The sequence below is a fragment of the Lissotriton vulgaris genome, chromosome 4_1 (genome assembly GCF_964263255.1).
Source record: "Lissotriton vulgaris chromosome 4_1, aLisVul1.2, whole genome shotgun sequence".
Classification (NCBI taxonomy): domain Eukaryota; kingdom Metazoa; phylum Chordata; class Amphibia; order Caudata; family Salamandridae; genus Lissotriton; species Lissotriton vulgaris.
The window spans coordinates 1988250226-1988275143 of NC_141691.1; the positions used below are offsets into that span (position 1 = coordinate 1988250226).

Consider the following 24918-nt stretch of genomic DNA (forward strand, 5'->3'; position numbering starts at 1 on the left):
TGATGGGAGTGTTAATGTCTGGGTCTATAGAAGAATGTGAGATGGGGATGTCTGAGTGGTGTTGGCGTGAGGGAGTGCTAGCATTATTGCTGCGGGAGGGCAGATGTTGGACTGCAGTAGTGCCGTAATAAGGGAGGGTGATCGCCAAGGGAGATGGGTGGGGGGAGCGGGAATTGGGGTGGGGAGACCGGGGTTTGCGGAAGGGGAGGGGACACAGAGGAGATACAAGGGAGTAGGCGGGGGATGGTCAAGTCTAGTTTGTCTTTGAGGTAGGAAAAGAGATCAAAAAGTTCAAGATTGCGATCTGAAGATTCAATTAGCATGGTGTCGTTGTTGTAGATGGAGATGGTGGCATCCGCATTGTTTATCGTGGAGGGCGCAATAGTAAATTTATTTCCGTGTGGTATTTTTTTTGGATGGTGGTGTTGAGTGGGGAAGAATGGACTTTCCTCCTTTTAGCACATCTATAGGTAGAGAAGATGAGGTCATTCAGTAGAGTACTCTTTTTGTGGCAGAAGTAGGGGTCAGTAATACGTTTCTTTATTAAGGTTGAGGATTATATGTTTGAGATATCTCATGGCGTTTTTAGTTCTGGAGAGTTATTTCCAGTGTCATATTCGCAGGACATTCGATAACACATTGAGGTCACTTTCTGATCTAGAACCAATGGGTGTCGCAGAGCATCAGACCAATATCAAGTGGCCGTTTAGCTGCATAGGTCGGGTAGCTGAGTGGACGGCATCTACAATATGTGGTATATGACATACAGTGCAAGTACAGTGCAAATAGCGGGTGAGGCAATCAGCACAGCACAACAGCTGCAAATACTGGGGGTGAGTCGCACAGCCATGGCAGGGTCAAGTAGAACCTGGTCATACCAGGTCAACTACACGCCAGACGGGTATCGTTACCTGTAGACCACCGCAGCTAAGAAGCATAATATATATATTTACCTATTTATCTATATTTATTTATAATTCACCCTTGTGCGCTTTAATCTAATTTGCATAGCGCTAGTGTCCCATAACGCGCTGCAACGCTCCTCTATTGCTGCTGCCTGCATTAATTGAACTGTGCCTGATATTCATTGTGCCTGATTGTATCTTTATCTTTACCGCGTTCCTTCTCACTCTCTGCCCCCAACCCGGATCGCTGTTGGCTTAATGCCATTTTGCGCAGATTGTTGTTGTTGTCCTGCCTTCCCTCCCCGACTCTCCACCCCGCCTCCCGCCTCCCTGCTGCTCCTCCCTCCCACAGATCGTCAGGCTCCACTCTCCCGATAGCTCTCTGTGACCGTCCTGAACTCTCAGAAGCGGTCGCTCCTCTCCACGCTACTCCCTAACTACACGCCAGACGGGTATCGTTACCTGTAGACCACCGCAGCTAAGAAGCATAATATATATATTTATCTATATTTATTTATGATTCACCCTCGTGCGCTTTAATCTAATTTGCATAGCGCTAGTGTCCCGTAACGCGCTGCAACACTCCTCTATTGCTGCTGCCTGCATTAATTGAACTGTGCCTGATATTCATTGTGCCTGATTGTATCTTCATCTTTACCGCGTTCCTTCTCACTCTGTGCCCCCAACCCGGATCGCTGTTGGCTTACTGTCATTTTGCGAAGATTGTTGTTGTTGTCCTGCCTTCCCTCCCCGACTCTCCATCCCGCCTCCCTGCTGCTCCTCCCTCGCCCCTCCCCACTCCACTATCCACATATGACAGATGCCTTTACGCGCAGCGTTCACGCGCAGCGAACGCGCCCATTGCGCGCCAAAGGTAAGCCCGTCTACGCCCGACCGCGCCCAGCGCCATAGCCCCTAGCCCCCGCAAACCGCACTCCGGCCGCATTAAGTATGACGCAGCCACCCTCCTAGCCCTTAACCCCGGACGCACACCCCAATGCTACGAAGCTGCCCCGGGACGTACACACGGGCCCTTCACCTGCCACTCCTGCAAATATACCAGCGTCAAGACCCTTACCACATCCACTAACCCCAAACACAGCTCCGACTCTAACCACCTGAAGTGCATCCTGCTGAATACCCGCTCGGTCCACAGACACGCCACCGAACTCTGGGATCTACTCGACACCATATCACCAGACGTCGCCTTCCTCACTGAAACATGGATGAATGCATCATCAACACCCGACATCGCCATAGCCATCCCGGACAATTACAAGATCATCCGAAAAGACCGCTCCATTCAAACTGGAGGAGGCATCGCCATCGTCCATAAGAACATCATCAAAATCACGACCAGCTCTGACAATAACCTTACCACCGCCGAACACCTCCACTTCCAGATCCACACGGACCCCAGAACCACACTCAAAAGCACCCTCCTCTACAGGCCTCCAGGAACACGTAAACAATTCATCGAGGACATCACTGACTTCATTAGTCCTCATGCCTTCGCCCCCGAAGAAAATGGAATAAAATCACCACCGACCAACTCCTCACATCGCTCAACCAAAAACCACCAGCCCTCTCATCGGACCCAAACCAAGCTGCCATCAAATTCAAACAATGGATCACTCACAGCGCTGACGAATTAGCACCCTTGAAAAACAATCACACCAAACAAGACCGCAAAAAGGCCCCCTGGTTCAACGATGACCTTAAGAAATCCAAGAAACTATGCCGTACTATCGAGAAAACATGGAGAAAAAACCCAACCGCCGACAACATGACCACCTTCAAGATAGCCACCCGCAAACACCACCAGCTGATTCGATCCACCAAGAAATCAGCACTCAAGAATCGACTCGACAACAATGCCCATAACAGCAATGAACTTTTCAACATCGTCAAAGAATTTACCAACCCCACCGCAGCCTCAAACAACATCACTCCCTCCCAAGACCTCTGCGATTCGTTATCCTCCTTCTTCTACAACAAAATTGCCGACATTCATAACCGCTTCGAAAACCGTTCCAACGAACAATCCTCCCCACCCCCCTCAGAACCTAAACCGCCCTCTAACACTCTCAGCGCCTGGAACCCAATCACCACCGAAAACACCATCCGCCTAATGAATTCCATCCACTCTGGCTCGCCAACCGACCCATGTCCCCACTACATCTTCAACAAAGCAGACTCCATCATCGCACCCCATCTCCGTGATGTTATCAACTGCTCCTTCAACTCTGCTACCTTCCCAGAAAGCTGGAAACATGCCGAAGTCAGCGCCCTCCTGAAGAAACTCACAGCAGACCCCTCTGAACTCAAAAACTACCGCCCAATATCCCTCCTCCCTTTCCCGGCAAAAGTCATCGAGAAAGCCGTCAATAGCCAACTCGCCGCCTTCCTCGAATCCAACAACTCCCTCGATCCCTCACAGAACGGCTTTCGAGCCCAACACAGCACCGAAACCGCCCTCATCGCAGCCACAGACGATATCCGAACACTACTGGACAACGGAGAAACAGTAGCCCTCATTCTACTCGACCTCTCCGCCGCCTTCGACACAGTCTGTCATAGCACCCTCATACAACGCCTCAACAACATCGGAATACAAGGAAAAGCACTGGACTGGATCATCTCGTTCCTCGCCGGAAGAACCCAGAGAGTAAGACTTCCGCCATTCAAATCAGAGGCTACCGAAGTCATTTGCGGTGTACCACAAGGATCATCACTCAGTCCCACCCTCTTCAACGTTTACATGAGTCCACTCGCATCCTCCGCGTGTCATCACAACCTTAACATCATCTCCTACGCTGACGACACCCAGCTGATCCTTTCCCTCACCAAAGACCCTAACTCCGCCAAAACCAACCTCCACGAAGGCATGAAAGAAGTAGCCGAATGGATGAAAAACAGCTGCCTAAAACTTAACTCAGACAAAACGGAGGTGCTCATCCTAGGATCATCCCCCTCTGCCTGGGACGACTCATGGTGGCCTTCAGCTCTGGGCACAGCACCCATACCCACAGATCACGCACGCAACCTGGGCTTCATCCTAGATTCCTCACTCTCGATGACCAGACAAGTCAACGCCGTCTCATCCTCCTGCTTCAACGTACTTCGTATGCTCAAAAAAATCTTCCATTGGATCCCCTCCGAGACAAGAAAGACTTTCACCCACGCGCTAGTCACGAGTCGACTGGACTACGGAAACACCCTCTACGCCGGAATTATAGCCAAATTACAGAAAAAACTCCAACGCATCCAAAACGCATCAGCGAGACTCATCTTGGACATCCCTCGCCAAAATCACATTACCGACCACCTGAAAGACCTCCACTGGCTCCCCGTCAACAAGAGAATAACATTCCGTCTCCTCACCCACGCACACAAGGCCCTCTACAAACTAGGGCCCGAATGCCTCAACTCTCGACTATCCTTCTACACACCCACCCGCCAACTAAGATCCTCCAATCAAGGCCTCGCCGCAGTTCCGCGTATCCAAAGATCCACCATGGGAGGCAGATCCTTCTCCTACTTGGCGGCCAAGACCTGGAACTCACTCCCCACCCACCTCCGCCTTACACAGAACCACATCTCCTTCAGAAAAGAACTTAAAACCTGGCTATTCGATAAATAATGAACCCATCCCCAAGCGCCTTGAGACCCTCTGGGTGAGTAGTGCGCTATATAAATCCTTGAACTTGGTTATAACATCCAATGTAAGTACAGTGCAAATAGCAGGTGAGTTAGTCAACACGGCAGGACAGCAACAAATACTGGGGGTGAGAGTCACACAGGCCTGGCGGGAGGGGAGGTGGGTGCGTGCAGGGTCAAGCAGGACCCGGTCAATCAAGGGGCCAGATGCCAGGGAGACAGGCACGAGAGCTTGTACCAAGATCCAGTGTTTTAAGGCAGATCCAGGCGAGTTGGGTTGGGAGATCGGCACTATCCAGAGGTTCATTAACGGGCGAGAGGTAAACACATCAAAGGCAATACCATATAGATCGCTCCTTGACTAGGTTATTGTAAGGCCAAGCAATATGTTTGTTGTACATCTCAGAATTAAATGTTCAGTACATATCATAGAAGGACACTACGAAAAGCTCAAGATTATAAGTGTCCCTATTGCAAAATTCAACCATAAAGTGGCATCAAAACTAAGTCAGCCAGGATGAGTCCACCCTGGCTCTCATAGAACAGATCCTTGCAACTGTTTCAAAGTAGCTACAGTCGAGGGGGATAGGACCTCTATATATTAATAGTCCAGGTGAAACAACATGAAGTCAAAGAAATAGTCAAAATGACTTGCACCAACTGATTCAAGCTTATTAGCCATCAATAGGCTAGTGCACCAATTACTGATAGGGATAATTCTGTGATCAGCACATGATATGTTGTATGGCCTGGTTACCTAGCTGAGTGTGGGTAGCATGTGGTACATTTATTGTGGTGGGGCTGAGGGGGCAGCAGCCAAGACAAAATGTTGGGAGCGGGGTGATTGATCCCCCTCACTCAATCCAAAATGGAGGTTTCCTTACTGCCACCGATCTGCCCCAGATTGCAGGTGACCGAGGTGGAAAGAAATGAGGTATCAGCATCCGGAAAGAGAGCAGTAAACACTAGCCGCTATAAATGAAGATGAACGGGGAAGTGAAAGTACACAGAGAGCCTTTGGCACAAAAGACCGGCTCCACAAGGGAAATAACAAACTGTGATGAGAGAGGCAACAGCCTTGTGTCATAGCAGACTCCTATCTCGCAACGCTGACCCAGAGTGAGTGAGCATCCACCCCCTTCGCACAGGGGACGGGCAAAGGTACTGTGAGGACCCAGCTATGCCTGTTCGGCTGTGAGGGAAGAGAGGTGCAGTGGGACCAGGCTAACACACTGGTCTGAGGTACATGCGAATAGATGTTCATGCAGCCCCTGCTTTTGGGACGCAAGCACCGCCAGCTTTGCACAGTAAGCCCCACTGGACTGCCGCTCGTGGACAGCACAAAGTGGGCCGGGAAAGATCCACTCGCCTCGGAGGCTCACCTCGGGTTCTGCTGCTCCAGTGTTGGGCGACAATGTTTTGGGTGTCTCCCTCGCTGAAAATCGGATTTCCTGTAAGGATAGGAGTCAGTCGCGAGGCAGAGGAGGGAGGGTCGGAAAAGCACAAAATGGCGGACTCCCTCCCGCATAGCTGCATGGCCCCAGTTTTCTAGGTTACGAATGATCAGAAAGAGTATGACGCTCGCACCCACAAGTGACACTGAAACCAGTCCAACTGATTGGTGGCTCGTAGATGATGCCACTGGATCAAGCTAATCGCAGCAGTCACCGCTTCCAATCTGGGGGTTCATCACTACTCGGCCAGCACAGTAGCTGGAGGGAGCAACAAAAGTTCAGTCCCAGGAGCGTGGAAACTGGCGATGTAAGGCATCAATCTTCTTCCCGAAAATTGAAGGAGAGGAAGGCACACGTTTTGCATTTGTGACACCAAAGTCCACTCTTTCTGTATTTTAAAGAAATGGTTTCAATAGGTCTGCAGACAGCTGTGCAGCCAAGCTAAACATAGTGTTGTGCTATGTGATAATATGTAATATTGTGACAGGCTTTGATTAATCAGGAACAATAAGATCCCCAAAAGCCACTGACTCTTAACACAGAGATTCCAGAGTGGCTAAACCAGAAGTGGGTGTGGAATAATGGACAGAGTTGCTGAGAAAAAGAGAGCTGAAACCCAAAGTATTAGGAACAACAGCCTACTGCGTGCATATTTGATGTCCCTTTAGACTTTATTCCTATTTGCATAGTATTTTGAAGCCACCTAATTTGAGAAGCTTTTTTACAGTTGTTTTTCTCATGTATTCTACAACACTGTAGTGAGATCCACAAAGAATTTTACACGGTTCGCTAAACAGTAGGCAAGTCTGTGGTTGTCAGGGTCCACTTATGCACAAAGGCTGTGCCAAGGCCAAAAGAATATGAAGATTCTGTAATACCAGGTACTTGGCGGATGGCAGTATTCCCTCAAATTTTCAACAAGTGGTTCGAGGTGTAGAATATGTAATGATGAAGCGGGATGGTGAAGAAAACTTGCAGACAATGAGCTGCTGGAACACATTTTACTGTTTGTCCTTTGTCCTTCTTCTCAAACAAATGAATTCAAATCTATTGTTTCCTTCAGGGTGCAGCTAAAATGATCCTGGAAACTGGAGAGCATCCTGCTAAATTGCGAAATGATGTGTGCACCCCTGGTGGGACCACCATCCATGCCCTCCATGAACTGGAGAAGGGGGGCCTGAGAGCGACAGTCATGAATGCGGTGGAGGCTGCAACGTCTAGGGCTCGAGAGATAGGCAAGCAATGAATGCTGATCACCACCATTGAAACAGCCCATATCACCATTGCACAAGTTCTTAGTTGTTAATTCTCCCTACTGTTGTGAAAGTTGTACGGCATGTGGTCCACTCTGTTCCAGGGCCTCGTAGACTGCGGATGTACAGCCGTTGACTTTGGGGAAAAAGGTGAAGATATAGAGACTAATAGTAACAACAGTGTGTAAATGTTTTCCCCACACCACATTCCAAAATGTAAAACTTGAAAATGGACTTGTTCCAGATCACATAGTTTTCCTGCTTGTTGGTTTCCAGATCATTAAAAACTGTTTGGCCAATCATGTAATGCCCAGTGCATTGATGTTGCAGTGATCCCTGGCTTGCCTGTTCATTTAACCTACTGATATTCTGGTGTGGGTTTGGTGAGTACTCAAACCTCAAGATTTCTAGTGCATAGCAAAAAGGCGATCTGATAAGCTCGCACAGTAATTCAAGGTTTTGTGATCTACGGGCAGGAAACCCAGAAGTTTGTGCTTGTTTATTTAATTTTGAGATTCACTAAATGAGCATGACTGAGGTAAAAGATATCAAACATTTATGATGCTGAGTTGCTACTTCAGCTGTTGATTATACAGCCTTGCCTATGTCAGTTTTTTGGGGGGGTTTTGGTCTTGGAGGCAAAAATAATGTTTACCACTGGAAATAACCAACATGTACGAAGGGACCCCCTCAAAAGGTAAATTTGGCCCAGGAACAGAGGGGAGCATAAGCACTGCAATGTGAGGACGTTCCTGCAATGGCCTTATATTTTAATTTGTACAATTACTTCTATACATTTTCTATTTGGGTGATAAATACAAACATACTAAATAGGTTCAAAACATTACAAAATTTTATTTTTTAAGTTTTTCAATTCATTTAAATACTAATTTTCATCACAAAAATCACAAAGGAAAAAATTACAATTCATATCAAAACCCTGACAAAAAACAGAGGAATCATCAATATATACAACACAATTAATATATAAAAATTATAACCCCTTGGTAACAAACATATCTCTCAACATCCTCACATGCTAACAATCATACCACACTCAACCTCATATTCAAATGGAGAAGGAACTGAATAGATAATAAGCAGAATAACAATGCTAAAATATTGGCCCCCAGATGTACTATTGGGCCATCGCAGCAGGTCTACGCGCGTTTCGGCAGCACTCGGCCGCCTTCATCAGGACCTTTTCCTCGTGATACAATCAATACCAAGGGATCAATTAGCACCAACGGCAGTAGAGTCAGGGAGGACCGGCTCTCACAATATTCATAGGGCAGGATGTCCTGTTTGTCCTTGAAGTGGCTTTAATGGTAGTTGGAGACCCGGTGTGGCAGATGGTTCCTAGATTTTCGAATTCATGGAGTGGTTTAAGACAAAGACGGTCAGCGGGATGTCAGTTAAAATTCCTACCGTAATTTCAATTTATTATAAAGGACACATATGGTAGAAAGGCACATTCGTGAATGTGCTCGCCGTCATTTCAATTTGATTAGAGAAACTTATTCATGAAGACAGCACCCTCGTGGGTAAAGTTGCTCCGTAGTCTGCGTCCCTTGCAACTATACTTGTAGCATCGTGTCTCCGCACCGTCTGTCTCAACTGCCAACAAGTGGGTCTCCAACTACCATTAAAGCCACTTCAAGGACAAACAGGACATCCTGCCCTATGAATATTGTGAGAGCCGGTCCTCCCTGACTCTACTGCCGTTGGTGCTAATTGATCCCTTGGTATTGATTGTATCACGAGGAAAAGGTCCTGATGAAGGCGGCCGAGTGCTGCCGAAACGCGCGTAGACCTGCTGCGATGGCCCAATAGTACATCTGGGGGCCAATATTTTAGCATTGTTATTCTGCTTATTATCTATTCAGTTCCTTCTCCATTTGAATATGAGGTTGAGTGTGGTATGATTGTTAGCATGTGAGGATGTTGAGAGATATGTTTGTTACCAAGGGGTTATAATTTTTATATATTAATTGTGTTGTATATATTGATGATTCCTCTGTTTTTTGTCAGGGTTTTGATATGAATTGTAATTTTTTCCTTTGTGATTTTTGTGATGAAAATTAGTATTTAAATGAATTGAAAAACTTAAAAAATAAAATTTTGTAATGTTTTGAACCTATTTAGTATGTTTGTATTTATCACCCAAATAGAAAATGTATAGAAGTAATTGTACAAATTAAAATATAAGGCCATTGCAGGAACGTCCTCACATTGCAGTACCACTGGAAATAAACAATGTCTTGTAGCGTAATATTTGGGACCTGCAAATGTACTTTGATGTTACGGCGATGCTTTCTTTTGTATCCAGAATGGAAAATTTAGAAGTTTGTAATGAGCGGCATGGAGCACCCCTGATGTTGTTCTATAGGCTGGGCAAAATACTCTGACCATTTCATATATCAAAGATCTATACGCCTGAACCAAGATCCTTATCTTTCTAGCGGTGCTGGCAATTTATGTATGTATTAATTTGTTTAAATATCCTAGTCGTTATATTTATGACTCCATTTCAGCAGTGGTTTACATTTCATCTGTTTGAGATATGAAAGTTGTTTAACTACTATTAATACTATGTTAACTAGAGCAGAAGTTATTTATTTGTAACAAATATATTTCCTTGTAATGTTTAAAACATTTATAAAATTAAATAGTTGATTTTCACTTTCATTCATCTGTCTGTGTTGTATTGATTGAGACACATCCCTTCTCACATCTGATTCACTGTACTAATTAGTTTGGGCGGTTTTTTTCAGTGCATAGAAGTTTAAAATTAATAGGATGTAGATTCCCCAAAAAACATGGATACCCGCTGTACAAAATATGTGGTTACTTATAGTGTAAAATATAGGCTGGTGTTTAGTAATTCACGGGCAAGCTGAAATACGTCTGTACATTGTATATATCTTCTGCTCGGACTTTCTTTGTACACCTAGGTTGTCCTCCCTAAAGGATCTCTGTTTTGATGAAGGATGCTTTAATAAAAACAAAATACCTATTATGAAGAATCCTAAAAAATGAAATAGGACCACAATGCAAAACCTCTATAATTAGTTCTATCTGAAATAGACCGTTAGTTATAGATTCCTTACCTTAGAATTTCTCCCAGGCTTCAGACTGGATCCGGAGAATTTTTTCTCAGCTGCACATCAGTAGGTGGCGTCAGTCGACTCTGCGTCTATCGTCGGCGTCATAGTCTCTGGTATGATATCGCGGTGCCTACTTAGACGCCGCCACTGCGCACTGACATCAGCTCTTTTTTTTCTCTACGCTAGCCTAGCGCAGATTCCGTAAGAGATTACCCCATAGTCACTTTTTAATAAACTTTTTTTTACATTTTGTCGACCTCTTTTTCGAGTTTTTCGACTCCTGGTGCGCTGAGAATATCCCAACGCCAGACAGGGTCAAGCTTTGTGACGCCTGTCACAAACTGATGTCTGTGACGGATCGGCACCTTGTGTGTCTTTGGTGTCTGGAGCGTGACCACGATCCAAAGTCGTGCTCCGACTGCAGGGCCATTAATTTGCTGGGGTGGTCCCAAAAGCTCTTGGAGACCCAGCTGTCTGCTTCGCATCGCTCCCAATCTCGTTTGAGAGGAAGGTCTCTAGGCCGCTCGTGGAGCCCCCACACCATGTCGCACTCAAAGTCTTCCAAATCTTTCAAGTCTTCACATACATCGAAGCACAAGAAGAAGGCGAAGAAGCACTGGAGCTCTTTGCCATCTCCCCGGTGTCGGCTGGCACAACGTGGGACCCAGAGCGTTGTTGCTCAAAGGCTCTGTCTCCATTATCTACTTCAGGGACAACTCCCCACTTCTGCCTTTTTCCGGGAGCTTGAACGTCTTCTGCCCAACGTCATAAATTTTACAAGTCCCTTTACCATGTTTTTGGGCAGCATGACTCCGCCGGTGCATCTTTGGGCTTCGCAGAGCCAGTTGGGGGTCCTGGGCCTTTGATGCCGGTGGCGCCGGCCCTGGTCTCGGAGGACCCCTGCGGATCCAGATTGATGCCCTCGGCCGGCGCTGTCCCCATCTTCACCCCCGAGATGGACCTACAGCCAGACCGAAGTCTGTCCTGACGGCGGGGGGTACCTACCCAGAAGGTGTTGAGAAGGACTGTGAGGGGTCGCTGAACACTTTAGCAGACTAGCTAGAAGAGCCGGACTGGAGAGAGGATCTTAGTGATCCCAGTAGTCTGGACACTTGCTTTCTCCCCCTACCGTGGTTACAGAGGAGGGAGCATCATACGCTGTGGTGGTGAGAAGGGCTTCTGAGGTGTTGGGCCTTGAGCTCCCTTCAGTGGTGGTCAGGACTAACCTCCAGACAGAGGTGCTTCAGCCTGCGGCATCCTCCTCTGCACCCCATCTGCCCTTCAACAAAGCCCTCACTGACCTCATTCTGGGCACCTGGTCCAGGCCCAGCACAAGGGCTCCTGTGTAGAGAACAATTGCCTTCCGCCAGCCCCTGGTCATGCACACCTCAGTTTTCCTCACCCAACACCCTTCCCCCGAGAGGTTGGTGGTCCAAGCCTCTTCGCCCAAGGGCTCATTCCCTTCTGCTTTCCCAGATAGGGAATCCAAGAATATGGATCACCTTGGTAAGCACATGTTCTCTTCCTCCAGCTTGGCACTGCAGTCTGTGAATACCGCATGCCTCTTGGGTTGATACTCCCACCCCATTTGGGACTCTGTTGCGCAGGTGCTGCCTCAGCGCCCCGAGGAGCCCCGGGCTGTTCTCTCCCAGGCAGTGGCGGATGGGAGAGATGCAGCTAAATTCACAATAAGATATGGACTGGATTCCATGACTTACTAGGCAGAACGATTGCCATGTCAGTAGCCCTTCTGCCTTTTCGGGAGATGTCCAAACGACCTTGCTGGACATGCCCTTTGATGGCTACCTCACGGGTCTTGGAGCCAGCAGTAGGACCAGTCCACATCCACATCCGCATCCAGTCCTTCCTAGTCAGACCTTTTCAGTGCCTTCAACTGCCAGTGGGCTGCAGGATTCGCCATCACCTCCCCCACAGGCAAACCATCATGTCAGACAGGTGGGTTTTGCAAATAGTACGGAGGGCCTATTTCCTCCCCTTCGAGACTAACCCTCCCTCCATGCCACCATCTTTTAATCTCATGTCGGAGGTTAATTTGGCACTTCCCCGCCAGGAAATCTCAGCTCTCTTGGCCAAGAGAGCTATTGTGAGGGTCCCTGCCCCAGAAATAGGTTGTGGTTGCTATTCTCACTACTTTCAGGTGCCCAAGAAGTGCAAAGGCCTGGGTCCTATTCTAGACCTCAGAGCCCTCAATCGCTTCCTCCAGAAGGAGAAGTTCAAAATGCTAATATTGGCTCCGGTTCTGTCTGCCCTTGGCCCTGGAGAGTGGATGGTAGCATTGGACTTGCAGGATGCCTATTTCCACATCCCCATCCTGCCAGCCCACAGACACTACCTATGGTTCACAGTATGCCATGAGCATTTTCAGTTCACTGTGCTCCGCTTTGGCCTTACCGGTGCCCCTCGGGTGTTCACGAAGGTGATGGTGGTGGACGCAGCTCATCTGCGCAGATCAGGGGTTTCAATTTTTCCCTGTCTTGATGACTGGCTGTTGAAGGCGGGCTCGTCCCAGGCTGTTGTTTCCCACCACCAGACTAAAGCAGACCTCCTGCATTTGCTGGGGTTCACTATCAACATGCTGGTCACACCTGACTCACCTCTCAGACACTCCCTTTCATTGGGGCGGTTCTGGACACAATGCAGTTTCAGGCCTAGCCTCCCGAGCACTGAGTCCGGTATATTCAGGCTATGATACAGATGTTTCAGCCTCTATCTTGGATTTTGGAGAGAATGACCCTGAGCCTGGCCTCCGGCATTCTGCTAGTGGATCATGACAGATGTCATATGCGGGCTCTGCAGTGAGACCTGAAGTTCCAGTGGACACAGCATCAGGGGAATCTTTCTGACTAAGTCCAGATCTCGGAGGGAACTGCACAACAACTGCAGTGGTAGATAATGAACCAAGCTTGGTTCAGAGGCAGATCTCTATCCCTCTCTCTATCCCTCTCTCTTCCCCAACCAGACCTCACAGCAGTGACAGATGCATCACTCCTGGATGGGGCAGCTATATGGGAGAGGCAGAGATCGGAGGCGTCTGTTCTCCGGCAGAGTATGGGCTCCATATCAACCTGCGAGAGCTCCAGGCGCTCTGCCTGGCACTGAAAGCATTCTTTCCATCTCTCATAGTTAAGGTGGTGCAGGTGTTCACGGACGACACCACAGCCATGTGGTACTGCAACAAAAAGGGCGGGTGGGGTTGTGGACCCTATGTCAAGAGGCCCTTTGCCACTGGACATGACTGGAACACCAGGGCATGACCCTGGTGGTTCAACACCTGTCAGGTTCTCTGAATGACGGGGCAGACAAACTCAGCTGTCGGTGCCTGGTAGATCACAAATGGCATCTTCACTTGGAGGTGGTGCAAGGTCTCTTTCAGCGATTGGGGGGAGCTTTGGTTAGATCTGTTCGCCACCGAAGAGAAAGTGCAATGTCAGCAACTCCTGAGCATGGCTATCGATCCTTCACTCAGACTGCCCCTTCGGGAGGATCTTCTGTTGCAACAGCAGGGGACGGTTCTTCACCCACAACTATCCTATGTCTCTTACAGATACATCATTACCAAAGGTAAGTAACTCGTTCTTGATTAGGAAAATGCATTTTAATTGGCGTGACTCTTACTTTAACAGTCTTACAGTTTATTTTATATAATATTGCTTTTTTTTACTGATTACAAAAACACATTTTTAAAATGTTCAATATAGTAATCTAAATATAATTTTATAACACCTATTTTATACAATCCCATTGTAAAGAAACAACTAAAATTCTATATTGTATTGTAATTGCATTTGTATAGCGCTTACTACCCCCGACGAGGCATCAAAGCGCTTTTTCGGCGAGCATGCTACTCTGGGACCCATAGATAGTCCTAACTCTTTGCTCGGATGCTCATTCAAACGTAATCTTGGGTTGTTTCTTAGTGAACTGATAGTGTCTGACAGTTTTGTGCTAATGCCGATAAGCAACATAATTCCATTATAAGTAGTGGTGTTCTTGTAAGACTAACATTCCTCTTGGTGACCCCAAAGACATTTCACTCCAATTTCTCTGATTCCTGGTTATCCTTTCAAAAAGTGTAGGAGTTCCAGACCTTTCTCTACAAGAACATTGACAATTAGACTTCATCACTGGCAGGACATAGTTAAGCTTAGTTTAGGGTTTTTGTCACCAAGGACTAAACTGTAAGAGAATCCCATTCCTTCACAGGCCACAATAGTATGTCTTTTTCTGTGACTGGATCAGAAGAAGGAAGAGTAGGTTATCTAGCTTCCAGGTGGCTGTGTACCAGGTATTTTCATTAAGGTGCTATCCTCATTTAACACTGAGCCTGTGTAACAAATTCGCTGAGAAGCTAGACCAGGGAATGGGACAAGATACTTGACTTGTTTTAAGTAAGTCCCAATCAACACCACAATCTAGCTCTTGACTGGATTGTCTGACATCGGAATCCCAATATATAAAGGTATTAATGGATGTTTGTTCTCTGTATGCTTTGATTCAGCATTGTCTCGATTGGGAAGTTTTTAAGCGATCGATGCGCTGACGTTTACCTGAGGAATTAAATGCACTTTGAAAGGATTAACTGGAACACTTGCCATGACCAAAACCCAATCTCAATAAAAGACCAAGAAAATCGGCACCACTATTTTTGTGGGAATGGGAAAATGTGCCAGACCTGCCTTCTACGATTGAGAGGGTGAAGAGCATTTTGGGGGTGGGTGGGTCATATCACTGTTCACATTAAATGAGCTATGGGGACAAAGAAGGTAGAAAAATATGATTGGTTTCCTGGTAATTTTCTTATATTTGCATAACTGCTTTATATTCAATAATGGGTGTTATTCAGGTAAAGGGGACTCTGGTGGGCACTTGTTTGCCCACATGCTCTACAAATCTGTAGCTTTAATGAACACAAAAGACCGGTTACAATGCACATGTAAACATCAAAAATGTGCTTATTTGGCTGAGATGTATATGTAATCTAGTTTTAATGTGGTGTGGTAGGTAGAATTATTGAGCAAATATAGAGATGATTAACTTAAATGTCTTTATTTCTTACATAGTCAAGAAGAGGTATTGTACATAAAAATAACAGCCCTGTATAGATGAGATGCCACTATTAATCCTATGCTTACTGTGAACAGTAGACATTCAAGTTCCACTAACAGGAATATTACTAGAGATGGTTCAGATAATACTTTTATTAAAGTGGAACTTTGATTTAATACATCTTTATTGAGAATGCCTAACCTGGTGCCTAACAAAACCGAAAAAATCTTTTCCAAAATCTGGACCCATCAGACTATAATGTTATGAAATTCCAGGATGATTCTGTCCCGACAGAATCATTCTGGAATTTTATTATCCACCCAGATTTTGAGCATTACCAGGTCCACCTGTGTCTATTTTTATTCTATTCTGTTGAATTTGTAGAGCGTATGACTACCTAAAGGCTTCCCAGTGCTTAGATAAACCAACACACCCCACCCTGTAACTGCATGAAGATTAAAAAGAACAGCCAGCTTACAAACAGCCAGGTTTTCACAGGATTTCTAAAATTGGATTCTAGATCCATTTGGCGTAGACTGCACGGCAAAGAGTTCCATATTTATTATTGTTCTACCGATTTTTGGTACTGTCAAGAGATGTGCATTAGCTGACGCAACCAGAGATTGTAGTTGCAGATGGCCTTTGTTCTAGTAGGCCCTATGAACAATACACCAGGCTTTAAATTGCACCCACCGTTCCATTGGGAGCCAGTGAAGATCTACCAGTGCCTTTTTTAGGTCGAGGACTCTGTCGCACTGCGTACGCATTGGGCAGAGCTCCGAGATTTTATGTTTCTTAGTGTAGGGGGCTTGAACTAGCCCTTCTTCTCCATTGGCTGGCCTCGTAAATGCTGGCCAGTCATTGGAGGAGAGGGGCGTCACTCCCTTTAAGCCCAGTCTTTTTCGGATTCGGGGCGTGTTTTTTAGGTTCTTTCTATCTGTGATGTCATCCGTCACTCACCAAAAAATACGCCTCCGATTCCGAAAATTTCTGAGCTTTGCCGCAGCCATTTCTGCCCGCCGGCCATCTTGTCTCTGCCGTTTTCGGGAGTACAGTGGTAATGTGTGTATGTGGGTGTAATATTTGTGCAAGGAACGGCTGCGTGTGTATGTGCACGTGACCCTACTCCACACATCCAGTGGTGGTGGTGATGCTCTAGTCGGCTGACAGCTGAATTGTGCATCCCTGGTTCAGCACAAGGTTACTTCCTTATGTTGTAATGCCTTGTTTGATTGGTTGATACCCTCCTATTGCTTCTTATGATTGGATTTGATTGTAAAGGCATTTATATACAGCCCACGATCCCCGAAGAGGAGGTAAAGCAATTTAGAACGGGCCGCGTGCTGCTCAGGAACCCGAGGTTAGTGGTTAATCATCCATCTTAGTAAGCCTTTTCTTTCTGGAGCTGTAATGCGGTCATGGAAAGATAATCTTTCAAAACATCTTGTACAGGTACAACTCTAAATGAAACGCCTTGAACCCACATGGCTTACGTGGCGCATTACACAGCAATTATAACTAATGGTAGTTCTGCAAACAGTAAAGACACCGACATTCCTCGCTCTGACGTCTCCGTCCAGCCATCCCCGGCCTCCTGCTCCAACCAGCGGCCCTCCCGCTCCGTATGCAGGAGGCAGACTCCACCGGCAGCATTCCGCCACTTACATCAGAGAGCGAGAAAGACAGGTCAGCGCTTGAACGTATTTGAAAAATTGCTGTAAATCACTTTCAATCCAAAGGATGGGCATCTTCTGCTCATAATCATCAATAAACCCAGGCAAGCGGCTGCAATTCACACTAACTGAAAAATCGTTAGTCATATGCGCATAATACATCACCTCCAAGCACCGCAATACAAATGAGGAAGAAATTGTTATATCGCTGGAGCAACAACCACAAGGGCCCAATCCACAACTAATCAGGCATAAACACTACTGACCAGTGGTCACCACGAATGAAGGTCATGCAGGAAATAGAATAGGCACAAATAGTTCCAGATGTTACTGCCTGACTGAGTGGGGTTTTAACAAGTCTGAAATAAATATTAACTTAGACTCTCCCTTTTAATTCAGGTAACCCTCTGGGTTTAGCAGTCAGAGCAGATGCCTGTGTGTAACTGCAGGTGATGAGTTGACTCATGTTTAACTGCCTCAGTCTTTCATAATTTGTGCTAGATCAATTGAGTACCAACGAGAGGCGTGATACGATGGGTGACAGCCGCAAAAAACGCAGTGCAACAAAGATGTCATCTTGTTGTCAAACAGAGCGAATTTCCAAACTGCGAACACTAGAACGGGTTCCAGTGTTTCTCCCAAACAAGAAATGCAGGCAGTCTTACACTTCCTAAGGACTCCACCAACCTCCTTAAATTGTGTTCGGAGCCCTATTAAAAAGATCAAGCATTCGCACCCTATCTCAACAGTCTCTGTTAGCCTAAAGTCCCCTGCAGTCAGATGGATAGTTACATTTTTCTTCTTACATGCAAAGTGTATTCCATTATGGCAAAATATAGCACTTTATAGGTAATTTTGTAGCAGTTTTAACAGCGAACGCACACTGAGGGGTTTCATGGTGCTACATGGCAAAGAGAGCAAGGCGAACCCTACACCAGATATTCCCATTTGAAGGGCCAGGTTTTTAGTACTTTTCTAAAACACATGTAATCTGTTGCTGCCATTTAAAAAAAATCAGACAAAGATTTCTGAAGGAAAAACTTCTGCTACCCTATCAGGATTTCCTAATCATGGAAACTTTCAACCGATTTTTGGCTGATGATAAGAGGCTACGGCAATATTCCTTTATGCTAACAATTTTGGCCCCAGAGTATTAAGGGCTTTAAAAATGGGTCCCAGAACCTTGAATTAGGTGTACTCGGTTAAACAAGCCAGTGCAAGTGAGCCAACAAAGTGCACTTAGGGGAAAAGCCAAAAAGCACCTGTCTGGCTTCCGTATTCTGAACCACTTGCCACTAGGTAGCCCATAGGTCAAGGTCCTGTGTATTTAAAAGGTATGACATGTACTTTTAAGTTTTACATGTCCTTCTAGTGAAAAACTTCCAAAATCGTTTTTTACTACTGTAAGGCCTTCCCCTCCCATACGTTAACATTGGGGATTCCTTGTTACATCAAATAAGCCGCAATTCCAAATTGGACGAAGTAGAGCCATCATGTTTAATAACGATGGAATTGTAATGATAAATCCTCTTTAATGGTAAAACCAAATGTATCATTGCAATTTGAAAATCCCACTTTTAGAAAGATGGTGTTTTTCTGTTCTTCGCCCGATGTGCCTGCAGCCTGTCTCCAACACACGTCTGGGGTGTGCATTCACTCTAGACAGCCACACACAAAGGGAGCTTAGGTGTGACTTGATTGGCCATCCACATCCTACTGGGCTGTCTTGGGCACGATTGGAGGGAGAAGCTGGCCACTGCCCCACACTTACACCAGAATCCTGTCCCCCACACAAAGGACTGCTTAACCCCCAAGTGAGTCTGGAGGGGGGTTCACTTCAAACTGAGCTTGACTGCTATTCTTCTGGACTCCTGCTTTGCTGTGCTGACCTGATGCCGTCTTGTCTGGGAGTGAGAAGGACTGGACTTGCATCTGTACAGCCCAGATCCAGAGTTACTCCAAGGGCTTGCCTCCTCATTGAAGTCTCAGGGACATAAAAGACTCACAAGCATCCTGCTCCTGCACTCTGCCATCTGTGAGTCTGCCCTGCCAAGCGGTGCCACCCCAGTATTCTACCCTTGGAAGTGGGCCAAAGGCAGTGGTCTTCAATCTATGGGGCGCGACCCCCATGGGGGCCATGGAGGCATGGAAAGGGGGTCGCGCTCTTCATTTGATAAAAGAAAACATCCTAGATGTTTAATTCCTGGAATCTCCTGTGCTGGGGAATCGTAGTCCGCTAAAGACACCTTTCTGCCAGTGTGTTGCTGGCCTGTGAAAGAAATGCAAATGTGGGCGATGAGTTAATCTGCAAATGTAAAGGATTTGCAAATTAACTTGTGAACATTTGCATTTCTTTCAGGCCAGCAGCACACTGTCAGAAAGGTGTGTTCAGATGTCTGCCTGGCTTTGATTTCTCAGGAGAGTGTAGTTGCATTCAATTGATCAAATCACGTTTTTGAGTGCTCTGAGTTAACTGAGTTGTGAAGTGCTTGCTTTTTATTTTTATTTATTTTACAGAGTTTTATGTAGCGTGAACTTGACCCGAATCAGGTATCAGACCGCTTTACATAGTACCAGTTGCATTACATGAGGACACAGTCATAATTTTTTTTTTATTGTTGTGCACAGGGCGATTAAGTGATTGTCGTATTTACATAGCGCTTACTAGCCCTGAGAATGTGTTGAAGCGACAGTTATGTAAAAAGATTTCATTACATAGGGTCTGAATATTATTAAAATCTATGGGCCTCATTTACAATGAAATGGTGTAGGGCAGCTCCACAAGTATTTTTTGCTGCACTGCCCTACGCCGATTTGAAAGAGCAGGAATAGAATGTATTTATAAGTACTGTGCACTCCTGTCCTTTCTGCTGACACACAACCATGGTGCAAGGGTGTCTGCATTATTGGTAGGATTTTTTTTTTTTTTTTTTTTTGCGAGAAGGCATGCCTTCCAGTACATAAACAACCCATGGAGGCTTTTGAAAACAATTGAGGAGAAATAAAGATATTTCTACTTGTTAAGCATCCCCTGGGGCAGCCTAGTTTTGGCGCATCCTCGAGTTTACAGATTTGTTGTAAACCCCCCCCCCCCCCCCCCCCCCCCCCCCCCCCCGAGGCGCTGCGTTGCTTTACACCGTATCTATGAGACCTTGAAAAGCCACGCCTCGTAGATATGAGTCTGCACTTTGCGCAACCAGAGCATCATAAAAATGACACACCGGCAGCGCAAGGAGCTTATAAATAAGCCCCTATATTTTGTAAGCAGCCTGTATATTTTGGAAGCACCATTTTATCATAAAACATTTTGCTCATTTTGTAGCGGTCTATCTTATACTGTTTGTAATGCAAGTATAAAATAAAGACTTTCATATTCACAGTGCTTTCTGTCACAAGCAGTTGCTTCATAGCACAATAAATACACGTCACTATTCTCTGCTGCACCAACCACAATTTAATTCTGTGGCTCTTTGGTTTCACACAGACTTTTGCTTAGGTTTCATAATTTATTATACTGCATGTATTTAATATTCACTAAAGCAGCCCGATATTATATATGTAGCTACCTAATGGTGAGAGACCTAAAAAAGTACGTATGTGTTAATTATGATGAATGATGTTCAGCTACCTCGTTACATGCAGCTGTAAATGCCAAGCTATCAGCATCCCATGAAATATAGTATGGTTTTCCTCTAATGCCGTGCAATAAAGTTGCAGCCCATGCATATTACAGCTATTATACCAAGGTCCACTGGAACTATGTGATTGTGGGGCCACAGCGATTTTAGCATATTTATAGATTTGCCACATAATCCATCATCTGCCGCTTAATCTGCTAATTTTACCCAAAAAATTATTTACTCAAAAGGTTCAAAAGTTACTAAAAAGCAGCAACAGGTGTTGCCGCTCTGTAGAAGGCCCTTTGTAAAGCTGTACCGATTATTGTTGCTTATTGCTATTCTTGGGTGTTAAACTGGTACTAATGAGGTGCAACCACAGATTGACCGTTTCTCTGAAGAACATTTATGGCTGTCAATGATAAGGAATACTAGGTTGTAGAAATTTGTGTCAAGAGGGGGTCCTTATGCCTAAAATATTTTGATGGGGTGGGTGGGGTCCCGGCTTCAAAAAGTTTGAAGACCACTGGCCTAAGGTGTTTTGCAGAATCAACTCCATTGCTGGAACAGGAGCACTGCATTGCACTCTGAACGAGCGCATCGCCTTGTGAACCACATCGCTGCCACTGCTTGGAGAAACTTGGAAAATCCCCTTTGGAACCACCTCACTTCACAAACGGTGCATCTCTCTTGGAATCGAAGTATTGTCGCTGTTTCGTGGAGAAAATTGATGCATTGCCCCAACTGCGTGCGGAACAACTGTCAAGTGGTGGATATCGCATCCAATGAAGGACAAAAACACATTAAACAGATTGAAATAAGGCTGCACAAAAAAGCAAACCTAAGCTGAATAAAAAAAACAAGGACAAAATAAAGGATAGGGGCATTCTCAAGGAAATCTATACATTCCAAGAGCCTAATAGATTTCAGATGAAGCGTGCTTCTAAAATCAAGGTTTATCTTATGAAACTGAAGAATGAAGGTCAAGGAGCAGCATCAGAAACGGTTTCTTCACAGTGGGGCTAGTACATGAATAGTACAATCTTCACTGGTAGTGGAGCCACAAACAGTGAACTTAAAGAAATCAATGATGTAGAACAGAAGAATACCCTCTTTTGGGCCGAAAGGTGCATGTGGAAATGGACAGGCTGAAAAAGGCATATTCCTTATCTGCAACCATATTCTTCGCTGAGGTGTGCAGGTCTGCATCACACACTTTTTTCACATTTAGCAACATAATCGTACAAACCTCAAAGATCACACACCATGTCCCTCTCTGCGCCTGGTGCTCTAGGACCACCTCCAAAAATATCTAAGGAGGTTAAAAAAAAACACATGGAAGTATACCATGATACGCCAAACCCTCTATTAATCCACAAGCGGATAAAAGTAGCCGTATCAAGCTTTCGCACAATAAAAACACTAAGACGCATCTTCCGGCTCCTAGGATTCCCACACAAGGTTTAAGCTACCAACTCTTGTCTTTTCCAAATTGGACTACATTAATGGCCTGTATCACGGCTCAACTTTGTCAACTATGAGAAGACTACAAAGTATTCAGAACGCTGCAGCTAGACTCCGACATGTAAAGCCACAAGCACACATCTCCTGCCTTGAGGGTGCCACACTACTTACTAGTTGCCGGAAGATCCTCTTTTAAGATGCTTTGTATCGCTTACAAAGCTATATATGGCACTTGACCACTCTTCATCAGAAAGAAAATCAACAAATACAACAAAGGAACCTACACTCAAGAATGGCTCACCGCCTCCTAATTTCTACACATGGGTGAACAGCTTTCTCTAGTTATGCAGCCAAACCATGGAATACCTATTTTCAACTTCAAAAGTTTCGTCAAGAGCTGGCTTTTACCCACATCACAACTATACTCAAAACTCAAGTATACACTGCAACAGTATACTCAAACATGACAAAATATACTTCACACAATATTTATTTATTTAGAGTTTTATATAGAGCATGTGGAGAAGTGTGGCTCACTGGTTAGAGGAGGCAGACCTGGAAGCAGAGGTCAGCCCGGGACCAGGGTTCAATTCCCGGCTCGGCGGGGTCTTGAGTCCTAAAAATGTCCATGGACTCGACAATTCTCGCTCCAGTGCCTACTCGATTCACGGGTTCACACTCTGCGACTCTGGGCAATAGCTTGCTTAATCTCCACAACGGCCCCTCGCAGCGGGATGCCTGGCTTTCACCTTGCGGATACCCTGCCAGGGTTATCTCACAGGGGAATACCAGGACAGGTTCCCTAAGCAAGTGCTTAGAAACCGCTTGGTGATTTGCGCTATATAAATTCCTGTACATTTATTATTATTATAATTATATTTAAATTTGTAAAGCGTTCAGCTACCCGTAGGTTTCCCGGCGCTAACTCAGCAAGCAAGAGGGAAGGGTTGAGGGGAGGAAGCTTACATGTTGAATAGCCAATGTTTCACTTGTTTGCGAAATTTAAGATAATTGGGTTCTTTTCTTGATTGAAGGGGGAGAGAGTTCCAGAGTGAAGGGGCAAGCCAGGCAAAGGAATTTACATTTACATAGTTACCCTGGAGCATCCCAGCGCTTGTTCCAGAACCAGAAAGGTAGCAGTCAGACGTAGTCAAGGCATCAATTAGGGAAAAGGTGTGTTTTAAGGAGTTTGCGGAAACGGAGAAGACAAGTCTCAGAGAGCAAACTCAGGGGGAGAGAATTCCAAAGAATAGCTATATTCACCGAGAATCTTCTTCCCCCTGTACGTGCCTTTTTAACTTTAGGAGTCTTGAGCAGAGGTTTCTGATCCGAGCGCAAGGCTCTATTGGCCTTATAAGGTATGACTAGATTCTTCAGGATAGGAGGACCTTTATCCTGAAGAATTTTATGCGCAAGGCAGAGGGACTTAAATTTGACCCTTTCGCGCACCGGCAGCCAATGCAATGCCCTCAACGCAGGTTTAGCCGACCGTGACATCGGGATGTTCTTAAGAAGCCGCGCTGCAGCGTTTTGAATCTGTTGGAATTTGTTAAACGTTGCTTCAGGAGCACCAAGAAAGATCGCATTGCTATAATCCAATCTTGATGTAATCAGCCCCTGAATGAGCAGCTTCTTGGACGGTGGTGGAAGGAGGGGCAGAACTTTCCGAGCTGAACGGAGAAGACCGAAACAGACTCCTGCCGTTTTTTTTTTGCCCGAGTCCTGAAGGAGAGATCTTGCTCCAACCAAACCCCGAGACTCTTAATCTCCTCCTTTGGGCTCGGGAGTTCGCCCAAACAACTGGGCCAAATAGTCGAGGGGGGTAAAGAGCCTTTATGCCCTAAGAGCATTATTTCGGTCTTAGAGCCGTTCAGTTTCAGTGCTGACTCGCACATCCAGGTGTAGACTTTGGACATGCAGGAATGCAGCATGTCTGGGCTTTCCGCGAACTGGGATAAAGCAACCACCAGCTGAGTATCATCAGCGTAGCTCACGATTTTAATACCAAATGGGGCAACCACATCCTCCAGGGGGGCCATATACACATTAAACAATGTGGGGCTTAAGGAAAAGCCCTGTGGCACACCAAAATGGAGGGGGATTGGTGCAGATCGTGCGCTACCGTCCCACACCTGGTAAGTCCGGTCGCTGAGAAATTACTTCAGCCATTTCAGTGCCATCCCCATCACCCCTATATCTGACAGCCGTTGAATTAGCACTTGATGATTAACAGTGTCAAAAGCCGCACTGAGGTTCAGGAGGATCACTGCCACTGATCCTCCCGAATCCAGAATGCTTCTGGCTTCTTCAACGACTGCCAGTAGGGCGGTGTCAGTGCCCTGTCCCAGCCGGAAACCTATTTGTGAAATCCTCAACAGGCCATTGGACTCAAGAAAGTGTGATAGATATGAAAAAGAGTTGTTGTTATACAAGTAAACATCATTGTACTTTGAACTATGTCTCCTGTTATGAGTAGACACATGTATATAATGGAAAAACGTTATATTGCACCACAAGAAACATATGTATATCAGACCATGTCGAAATTGCTACTTCTTTGTACTTACAAGTGCATATATACAGGATTATGCTTGCTACTATTAACTACGAGTCTATACCACAAGATAAACGTGGACAGCAAACCATGTAAATACTGCCACTTCAATGTACATATGTGTCTTAGATAGAAGGGTTCAATCAAGCAAACATAACTTTACC

The 24918-nt window shown here is 45.7% G+C and overlaps 1 protein-coding gene across 1 annotated transcript in view; it reads left to right on the top strand.

Annotated features, from left to right (window-relative positions):
- The window catches only part of PYCR3 (pyrroline-5-carboxylate reductase 3), a 49620-nt gene extending 42047 nt beyond the window's left edge, over window positions 1-7573 (top strand). The window contains exon 6 of the mRNA XM_086966303.1: window positions 7083-7573. Coding sequence (XP_086822429.1) covers window positions 7083-7265 — 183 coding nt within the window. The 3' untranslated portion in view covers window positions 7266-7573. The remainder of the gene's footprint in view (window positions 1-7082) is intronic.
- The last annotated feature ends 17345 nt before the right edge of the window (window positions 7574-24918 follow it).